This window comes from Esox lucius, chromosome 17 (genome assembly GCF_011004845.1).
Source record: "Esox lucius isolate fEsoLuc1 chromosome 17, fEsoLuc1.pri, whole genome shotgun sequence".
In the NCBI taxonomy this organism is placed as follows: domain Eukaryota; kingdom Metazoa; phylum Chordata; class Actinopteri; order Esociformes; family Esocidae; genus Esox; species Esox lucius.
In genome coordinates this window covers 39,729,781-39,740,816 of record NC_047585.1, presented here as the reverse complement: position 1 = coordinate 39,740,816, position 11,036 = coordinate 39,729,781, and the positions used below count along the sequence as shown (strand labels likewise).

General features: G+C 42.7%; 1 protein-coding gene across 1 annotated transcript; it reads left to right on the top strand.

The window, feature by feature from the left end:
• Nucleotides 1-448: 448 nt before the first annotated feature.
• On the top strand, nt 449-5,349 carry LOC105024771 (keratin, type II cytoskeletal 8-like). The gene is made up of 9 exons (XM_029114171.2): nt 449-848; nt 2,409-2,617; nt 2,752-2,812; nt 2,939-3,034; nt 3,158-3,322; nt 3,435-3,560; nt 3,677-3,897; nt 4,000-4,055; nt 4,232-5,349. Exons 1-9 carry the CDS (start codon nt 471-473, stop codon nt 4,372-4,374), a joined length of 1,455 nt encoding a protein of 484 aa, XP_028970004.2. The 5' UTR covers nt 449-470; the 3' UTR covers nt 4,375-5,349.
• The last annotated feature ends 5,687 nt before the right edge of the window (nt 5,350-11,036 follow it).

The following is an 11,036-nucleotide window of genomic DNA, read 5'->3' as shown; positions in this document are numbered from 1 at the left end:
TCTGTAGCGTTTGAAAACCTAGTGGCACTGCAATAAAGAATCTCCAGTTATCACCGTTTTACGGCATTAATGCAATCAGCCCTGAGGTTTGAAAGAGGTTCACAGCTCCACTCAGCAAAGCCAGAATCAGGGTGTGTCAAGGCTTATCTCTACACGGCCGTACAGGACGGGCCACTCCTGTCATCAAAGCCTCAGGGAACCAAGTGAAAGGGGAGGAGGAGGGCAGCTGAAAGTGCAGGTGAAAGTTGGCTTCGCCTTGTTCCATGTAAATGCCCCGCCCCCACCCCCCACCCCCCGCCCCCCCGCTGTAGGATAAAACCGAAGCCGTGTCAGGCAGATCCTCACTTGAGGGACTTGACTCTCCTTCTGAAGCCTCCTTGTTCGTCCTCCAGCCTTGTTCTGTGACACTCTCTGCCTCACAATAATCCAGGCTTGTAAAGCAGAGTCCACATCACCCTACAGCTGCAGCCATGAGTGTCAGTAGAAATACCATTCGCAAGAGCTTCACCAGCCAGTCCATGATTGCTCCTGGGTCCAGCAGGATCAGCATCGGTTCTACCCGCCGTCCTGGGTTCGGTGGAGGTAGTGGCTTCAGCTACGTCAGCAGCAGCAGCGCCGGTGGCTACGGTGGGGGTCTCGGCTCTAGCTACGGGGGTGGTTACAGCTCTGGTATGGGTGGTGGTATGGGTGGGGGATTCCAAAATGCCCACATCACAGCTGTCACGACCAACCAGAGTCTGCTGGCCCCCCTGAACCTGGAGATCGACCCCAACATCCAGGTGGTCCGCACCCACGAGAAGGAGCAGATCAAGACCCTCAACAACCGCTTCGCCTCCTTCATCGATAAGGTCAGTCCTTGTCAACCCTCTGCTTCAAACCCTGTATTCACCTCCATAAAAACTGGATGCTGTTTTACTTAATATACTCTAAGATATATAAAAGATTTGTTCAGAATGCTTCTATTGTATATCCACATTGTCACAGCCTTTTCTGTCTGAAATAGCAGACTGTAGTTATCAGTTAAACCAAAAAGACAAGAGCTACACGTAACTGTTTGCTCTTATCTCAGAAATTAGCATGCTAACAGTAAAGCAGGTTCTGGCTGTTCAGCTGAAGAAATCTGCTGTCCATAATACAGGCATGTTTCTTTTTCTGCTGAAAAAAACGACCCCTGTGAAGAAACTGCAAGTGAAGGGAGCAGTGAATCTTATCTCCACTGCTGAATCTCGTCAAGGAATTACGACCTTTGATTTTAGAAAAGGCTTAGGAAACTGTGCTGAGGCTGTTTCTGGTTATGACTGATTTAACTGTCACCAAAGTTGTGAAAGTGCCCCATTCAAGAGGTGCTTATCGAAAATTACGAAAAGAGCCCTTTGCCAGGTTTTTCAACTGTGGTGGTCATTTTGGGTCCTATCTAAACAAGGGTGGGGACGCTTCTGGAGCCCTGTGACTCACCATCCCCCATACCTTTGGGGTGTGGTCGTGTGGGCTGCAGAGTCCGAAGTCTGCCGCTTGAACATTGTGCCTATCGCCATTGATATGGGAGATGAATACGATGAGTGAAGTAGTAGTAAATCAACTTTAGCTTACTGTATTTGACACGGGAAGATTAACTCTATGTTCCCACCAGCTGCTAGGTATTTACACCTGCACATCTCGTATAGGACTTCGCTGCGATAAATGATACAAAGGAACACCTTTAACTGGCAGACAGTCAACTCTGATAGCAAGGCAAAAAGAACAAAGCAAACACCCCTTTAAAAAATTCTTAGCTGCTTTGTCTTTTGTGGTTTATCAACCACACCTAGTTTTTTTTTTATGACTGGAATGAATGTGTGGCCTTCAGTAAGAAAAATGGTTAAAGAGATGACTCATAGTAGATATAAGAGATATGTAAAACACCTGAAAGTCATATAGTGAGCCACTCCTGCAGGAAAAACTTGGATGTGTTTTGGCTTGCCAATAAATACCCACACACCGCTTTGTTTTCAGGGTGTACAATGAGAGCTACATTTCCTAGGGGACATTATTGAAGGGATCCGATTTCATCCCACTTCCCAGGATGCAGACTTCTCAGACTAGATTACTGTATGTCATCATCAGTTACATTACAGGAAAGCCTTGGACAGGGTGTGGCTGTGATATATCGCTACACAGTTATGCTGTTACTGTATTGTATTGAATGTGGTCAACATATAAAGAGTCTGTTTTTTATTTGGCCACACCCTTTTCAAAAAAATCTACTGAAGGACACATGCATTGTTTACTTCTGAAGTCTACTCAAATGATGAAGAGACATGGATTCATCCATTTATTTATCTGTCCCTTGCACATAATTATTTATTAATGCCAATATTTATCCATACATTTTTCTTCCATAATTGACCCCTTCACTTTTGTCCCTGCAGGTGCGCTTCCTGGAGCAGCAGAACAAGATGCTGGAGACCAAGTGGAGCCTCCTGCAGGATCAGACCACCACCCGCTCCAACATCGACGCCATGTTCGAGGCCTACATCTCCAACCTGCGCAGACAGCTTGACGGCCTGGGCAACGAGAAGATGAAGCTGGAGGGAGAGCTGAAGAACATGCAGGGTCTGGTTGAGGACTTCAAGAACAAGTAGGTTTTATGTCCAATGCAAATATAATGTAGACCAATAGTCATATCTTATGTCAAACCTCAGCCTACGACATAATCCAGGGTGATGACATTGCATTAAATTAACGCCTTTGTCTTTTTTTCTTTGTCTCCAGGTATGAAGATGAAATTAACAAGCGCGCCTCAGTAGAGAACGAATTTGTCCTGCTGAAGAAGGTAGGATATAACATGATGTCTTGGCCTAACTATTTTCAGAGATATTACATAATTGATGAGCTTAGAACCAAAAGTCCATCACAACAACCTTTCGCTCTCTCACTCTGTCACTTTGTCTCTCTGTAGGATGTTGATAGTGCATACATGAACAAGGTGGAGCTGGAGGCCAAAGTTGATGCTCTTCAGGATGAGATCAACTTCCTCAGGGCCGTCTATGAAGCGGTATGAACCATTCAATGACGTTTCCCCTTTATCATTCAACATTACATTCTGATAGTGCCAGTCAATGCACCAGATGTGGGCTGAAATGTAAATGATTCTCTCCATTGTCTCTTGGTCCTCCAGGAACTGCGTGAGCTGCAGGGCCAGATCAAAGACACCTCTGTCGTGGTGGAGATGGACAACAGCCGTAACCTGGACATGGACTCCATCGTGGCTGAAGTTCGTGCCCAGTATGAAGACATCGCCAACCGCAGCAGAGCTGAGGCCGAGACCTGGTACAAGCAGAAGGTACGCCAAGTCCGGTTTCAAGAGCAAAATATACCACATCACCATGGTTTAGAAAATCACATTCAGGCAAAATTGGATTCATTTAATTACATTTCTTCCTCACTTTTATCAGTATGAGGAGATGCAGAGCTCTGCTGGGCAGTATAGTGAAGACCTCCGCTCAACCAAGACTGAGATTGCAGAGCTGAACCGCATGATCTCTCGTCTCCAGAATGAGATAGAGGCCGTCAAGGGACAGGTGAGAGCCATGTCTCTTCAAAACTGCAAATATATCTACATTATATGGATGCAGGCTATTGCTAATAAACAGTTTGCTAACAGCACAGGCTAATGGACGCTACTCTTTTACTGAAGCGTTCCAATCTAGAAGCTCAGATCGCAGAGGCAGAGGAGCGTGGTGAACTGGCGGTGAAGGATGCCAAGCACCGTATCAAGGACCTAGAGGATGCCCTCCAGAGAGCCAAGCAGGACATGGCCCGCCAAGTCCGTGAGTACCAGGAGCTGATGAACGTCAAACTGGCCCTGGACATTGAGATCGCCACCTACAGGAAGCTTCTGGAAGGAGAGGAGAGCAGGTGAGTGATGTCTGGCTAGTTGAAATGTTTAGCTCATCATGTTAGCAATGCTAGTAAACTTGCTATTCAAACTTTGCTAAAAATTTTCATGTCGGTTTGCAGAATTTCCTCTGGTGGTTCAGGAACAACAATCCATGTGCAGCAGAGCTCTGGGGGCAGTAAGTACCATTCTGATTAAACTCTCTAATTGTTTCATCATGTTAGACGTGAGCCTGCTTTATCCACTGCCGGCTCAATGCCTGGTTGTGCAGATGAATAAACAGAGCACTGGAAGTGGACTGAGTTTCCTCTAGCTGTGCAGTATTTTAAATTCCCATCCGCTCCCTGTATCCAGACTTCTCTACCTCAAGCTCCGGCGGATTCGGCTATGGCGGCGGGCGAAGCAGCAGCAGCGGCGGCAGCAGCTACGGATTGGGCGGCGGTGCCACCATCACCAAATCCATCGTGTCCTCTAGCAGCAGGAGCAACCGTTATTAGAGACCTTCAACCAGTCTCCACATAAAAACCTGACCTATAACTATCCTCGGTGCTATGCAGTTGCCTTAGACACACAGCTATACATCCCTGTTGAATTAAAGTGGCAAGGGGGGACAACTTGTGAACCTGGTCATTTACCGTCAGTTTGATTTCTTTTTCAATCCCTCCCTCCAAAGAACCAAGAATATAGTTCACTTCTACTGCCTCTGTAGAGAGTCACTGGAACATAATGATAGTGTCACCGTTTTTCCCAGGCTCAATAGTGTTTTTCCCCTCATTTACCCTACCCCTAATTCCTAACTGAAATGTAACCCAGAATGTATACGTGGTAGGTCATCACAAAGGCTTAACATCTCTATCTTTCTGCACTGACTTCTACACTTAAGAAATAGAAAAAAGAAAAGGAAAAGAAAAGGAAGAAAAATAAAAGAAATAGTGTAAAAAGCTTAAACCAACCATGAACGAAGCTTGCTAGGGATCCTCTGTACCTTGGTTGCATCTGAGTGCATCAGTGGTTGTTGTGCAACACCTGTCACAGGCTGATATGGCAGCTGAATGGGGTATACCCATGTCCCTCTCCGGTGTGAAGCTCAAGTTGTACCACATTCCTTTAAGGTGATTTATGCTATGGAAGTGACTAATAATGTGTTGTCATAACTTAAATTGCCTTGTTACAAACAGACAACATGACGGTTTCATGGAGTGCGGAGGTAAAGGCAACTGTAAGCAATCGTCACACACCTAACTGTAAAGGAAAATCACGTCTGTCAGGGGTTTACGTTCTAGAGGTTTCCAGGTGTTTTTCTTCAGTGCTTGGTTTTGCTTTTTATCGCCATTGGAAGGAAACGTTGTGAACAGATGCAAATGTGACCGGATTTATTTGTAAAAAACAAAAAAAAAGAATTGACATAATTTGTGACAATTGACTTTTTATCACAAAAAAGAACAAATTAAATACACTTGAATACATTATAATCAGTGTCTGCCTCATCTTTTTCTGGTGTTTGACATTTCAGGTTATTTCAGAATTTTGCCTCCCTCATGCCATCTACTGTATATTTCTCATATTTAGTAGATGCACTACAGACAATGCAGACTTGCAGGTTAAAATATTTCTGACTGATTTTTAAATGTTTTTAATGCATTTCTATGCACCACAGTAGTAAAGAAACATTTTAACTGAATTACTACATACCTTTTAAGCATACCAAAAGCCAAACAACTCAATATTTAATCATCTTAAAAGTAATTAAATGTCTAAGTAGAGCACTTAATTTTGAATTGCATTGAATTGATTTCAAAATAATATATTTTATTCATGAGTTTTACATTCTGGGTGAAAGCACGAGCATCTCAAGATACAGTGGGGAGAACAAGTATTTGATACACTGACGATTTTGCAGGTTTTCCTACTTACAAAGCATGTAGAGGTCTGTAATCATAGGTACACTTCAACTGTGAGGGACGGAATCTAAAACAAAAATCCAGAAAATCACATTGTATGATTTTTAAATAATTAATTGGCATTTTATTGGATGAAATAAGTATTTGATCACCTACCAACCAGTAAGAATTCCGGCTCTCACAGACCTTTAAGAAGCTCTCCTGTTCTCCACTCATTACCTGTATTAACTGCACCTGTTTGAACTCGTTACCTGTATAAAAGACACCTGTCCACAAACTCAATCAAACAGACCCCAACCTTTTCACAATGGCCAAGACCAGAGAGCTGTGTAAGGACATCAGGGATAAAATTGTAGACCTGGCTGGGATGGGCTACAGGACAATAAGCAGCTTGGTGAGAAGGCAACAACTGTTGGTGCAATTATTAGAAAATGGAAGAAGTTCAAGATGACGGTCAATCTCCCTCGGTCTGGGGCTCCATGCAAGATCTCACCTCGTGGGGCATCAATGATCATGAGGAAGTTGAGGGATCAGTCCAGAACTACACGGCAGGACCTGAAGAGAGCTGGGACCACAGTCTCAAAGAAAACCATTAGTAACACATTACGCCGTCATGGATTAAAATCCTGCAGCGCATGCAAGGTCCCCCTGCTCAAGCCAGCGCATGTCCAGGCCCGTCTGAAGTTTGCCAATGACCATCTGAATGATCCAGAGGAGGAATGGGAGAAGGTCATGTGGTCTGATAAGACAAAAATAGAGCTTTTTGGTCTAAACTCCACTCGCCATGTTTGGAGGAAGAAGAAGGATGAGTACAAATCCAAGAACACCATCCCAACCGTGAAGCATTGAGGTGGAAACATCATTCTTCAGGGATGCTTTTCTGCAAAGGGGACAGGACGACTGCACTGTATTGAGGGGAGGATGGATGGGGCCATGTATCGCGAGATCTTGGCCAACAACCTCCTTCCTTCAGTAAGAGCATTGCAGATGGGTCGTGGCTGGGTCTTCCAGCATGACAACGACCCGAAACACACAGCCAGGGCAACTAAGGAGTGGCTCCGTAAGAAGTATGGATCTGAGTATGATCTCTGTAATTGCAAACAAATGTTTCTGTACCAAATATTCAGTTCTGCTTTTGTGATGTATCAAATACTTACATAATGCAATGAAATGCAAATGAATTACTTAATCATTAATTACTTTGGTTCCGTCACGCACAGTTGAAGAGTACCTATGATAAAAATTACAGACCTCTACATGCTTTGTAAGTAGGAAAACCTGCAAAATTGGCAGTGTATCCTATACTTGTTCTCCCCACTGTATCTACAATAATATCTACAGACCACTGAAATACACATTCGCTTTCAATGAATTTTCTTAATTGCATTGTGACACAGCTGGTGACCCTCTCAGATTTGATTAATATGGTGAAGAGGATGAGACAGCCTAAGTGGATGAGGTCAGGGACTTGGCCGTGTAGTGCCAGGACAGAACCAAATAATAGATCTGATACCTAAGTAAAGTTCAACCATGTATTGAAGGAGTTGTGTATCTACTCAACTAAGGATTAACTCAGGACAGGGGGAAAAAAAAGAATTCTAAAACAAAAATGCAAAGAGAATGACCCCGGTCTGGACTGTGTGAAAGCAAACAAAGTGTCAGAACACGACAAACCAACACTGCTCAGACTAATTCTACACAGTCTGATGGGGAGAAATGAAGTAGACTATGTTACTGTAAGCTGAGCGATAAGCGCTAATTAAAGAAATCCCTAGTGTTGACGGCTGCTATTCTTCCTCCCGTGTCACATCCACAGTCCCTTGCGTAGGAGTAACCTCAGAGCTGTCGGCTTCCTGGCCTGAGGGTGATTCAGTAGGGTTGAGACAAAACATTAGCTAAGGAAAAAAGGTGTATCAAATGACTTTCCCTTAAGGCCAATGACTCCCTGGGTCTCTTTGCAGGATGTCGTTCACTCTCAACACATACAAACTACGGAATCACTCTGAAGTAGTCTAACGGTTAATCCATGCTTCTCAATTCTCACTTTGGGGACTGGCAGACATTTCACATTTTTATCATAGCCCTGAACTAGCTAATCTGATTAATCTAATCAAAGGAGTGAAAACAAGTTCAAAAGTTGAATCAGGTGTGCTACTGTAGCTCCGGAAAAGTTCTGGTCCCTGAGGAGAGGTTTGAGAAAACCCTGTGCTAAATGAATGAAAATGTATAAGGAAAAAGTCCTGATCTCATATCTACCTCAGATTCTATTTAAATTTTTTTTATTTGGCACAGATGAATATAATTGGTTTTGAAACTAGTACATTTTGTTTCAGTGGTGCACGAGGTAAATTATATACAGGACAGGCTTCCTGCTACATATGCCTCCCTTGTCTCTCTAACTTCATTTGATTTGACTAACATGTTTGAATGATTTTTTTGCTTGTTCATAGGAAAGTACATGGAAAGCAGAATTCAGAGAGACTAACGATATGCATTACCCCTCAAACTCAACTCTAGACCTCAAAGCCACTTCCACAAAAAAATATATTTTCAGCCCTCTTATCAGGGCTTTATTTAGACATGGGATCCCAAGTGGATGCAATTAAAGATGAGGTACAACAGAAAACCAGCAGGGTTTGGATCTTGTAAGGTAATAGTTGAAAACGCCTGGTATTGAAGTGTATGCTATATGGAAATCTCCATTGAGCTAGATTTTTTTTGTTTATAACTAGGGTTAATCTGTGTCAATGAAACCGAAACACATTGTTTTCAGAAAAAAGTTTATCCAGTTTTTGTTGATATTTACTTAGTAGGTCTGATTTAGCAGGACTGTTCTATATGAATGTAATCCAATAATTTATTTTGTAAAGAAAAGTTTTGTGCAACTTGGGCCACTGTGGTAAAGTAAAAAACTCTTGGAACTATGAAAGTGACGTTGTTTTTTGTTGGTAAAATGTATTCCAGAAATGAAATGCAACATAGTCAATACATTTTGTGTTTGAGAAATGACTCAAAACAGCCAAAACCTTATGGAAATGCTCGCACTCACTACTGTAAGTTGCTCTTGATAAGAGTACCTGCTAAACTACTTCAATGCAAATATTGGTGCCTGAGTTACGAAACATCTAGAGAGACTAAACTGACGGTAGTTTCGGAGGAGTTGTGGTGTGTGCCACACCCTACCCATTATGCCACTTGCAAACCCAACCCGACCTCCAACCGGAGCCCCCTGTTCTGCCACATCCGGTTTCTTGGCCCCTCCAGCCTATCCAGCTACCAGGCAAAACTTTCATCTCGATAATGGAACTAGCTTCAACCAAACATCAGGACGGAGGTGTCCCAGACCGTCCTCTGAACACGTCTGAATCCGGACACCTTTCAGAAATATCTTAACCTCAAAAGGAGGAGTAACCCCCAAAAGGTCGGGGGTTTCCTTTCCTGATGGCTCTCAATTTACTGGTTTTATGTGCAATGATCTTAATGGAACTGACGTTCAAAATGTACCTGCAGCAGAACTGTCAAAACTATTAGAATTTTTCTCTCCTGCCTTTGTGCCTGTACTGTCTGTTTTAGACCAACTTCAAATAAAACATCTACCGTAAAGTGTCAACACATTGTTTTCATCAGAATAGACGGGCTTCAGTACGAGTTAATGTTTGAATGCAGACCAGTGTAGTTGGGTTACAACACAGAGCCTTGATGTTGGTGTAGATTTAGGCGAACACATGAATGCTTCTCCACTGTACGCACCTTCCCTCATTTCTCTTGAGGATTTGGAATTGAACACAATGGGCTTATTTTCCATTTTAGTTTTGGGTTACTATCGTGTTGAACAAATTCAATAGCAAAAATTGTGGAAATCACTAATCATTCTGAAGATTATAATTGTTTTTGTCTCCAGGATCCTATTTTACTAAAATTTTTGCTTGAATTTTTTGCTGAGTTGAGGCTATAGTCTATAATTGCGAATTGGAAATGCCAAAAATAGAAGGAGAGAAAATTGACTTGTGTAACATCTTCTATTTTGAAAATACATTTACCAGTTTGCTCAATACCACAGTTTTGGGCCTTCAGAACACTTTTTTGAAAACATTGTTTGAAGACCGCTTCTACAGTTTTGTAAACACGTTGAATGGAAAGGGCAAATAATATCTCCAATTCTAAATGTTTCTACATTTCTATATGTTTTAGAAAAAAGTGTTATGTACTTGACAGCCAAAACCTAGTGTCCAGAAGTGATGCAACACCATATGACCCTATCTTAAAAACATTTACCGTTTCCCCTAGACTCAATATCTGGTTGCATTCAACTACCTTGATTCAGACCAATCCTTGCTATGTGTTTTTCTTTGTGGAGGAATTTGCTTTAACTCATCAACATTTGTTGGTTTTCAAGCTTCAGGTCCAGCTATATTATTTAATTTGGGTTTACATCTAGACTTCAACAAAGCAGTTTTCCACAATTTGTTTTATTCATTGCTCTGCAGCAATTCTTATGTAGAATTGGTCAGAATGTGGTATTGCTGCATGAACCAGCTGCAATTTAGTTTCAGCTGTCCAGACTGACATTCTTGTCCGGTATTCTAAGAGCAGAATTTATGGTATCTGCAATCACGGCATGGTCCTCAGGCAGAAAAGCCTCCCAAAACCTTCTCATTACCACCATCCTGCCTGATTATTGGTATGTTTAATGTGGAATACATTGTTATGTTTTGGGAAGAGATAGCAGGACTCCAAATATTGGTCAAAATCGAAAGACGGCGAATAATTTTCCGCACCACAGTAAAGATGCCCACCCAAGTAGAACGTGCTGACACTGCCAAAAAGATCTCCAAGTGACCACATAGTACCTTTTTGGCTTTCTCATACCTGTGTAACAGATACATAGCCCGAATTCTTTCTTTCAAAGAGACCTCTTTTAGAAATGCAATTTGCCCCATGGTTTAAAAGACTCACATTTTCACATCTCTACTCGCCCAACAACTCCCTTTCACCTTGGTCAGGCCACAATCAGGGTGTGTCAATGCTTATCTTCCCTCAGTCCGTCCTTACCAGTTGGACAGGAAGGGCCACTCGGCATCAGGCAGCAATGGGGAAAGTGAATGGGTGAAGGTAAAAGTGGGCGTGTCCTAATGGACCTCCCCTGGGATTGAGAACAGGATAAAACCAGCAGTGCACCAGCCAAACGGTCACCTCAGGCACCTGACCCTCCATCTAATCCTTCATCTACTCGTCCCTCTCAGCGGAATCAACAGTGT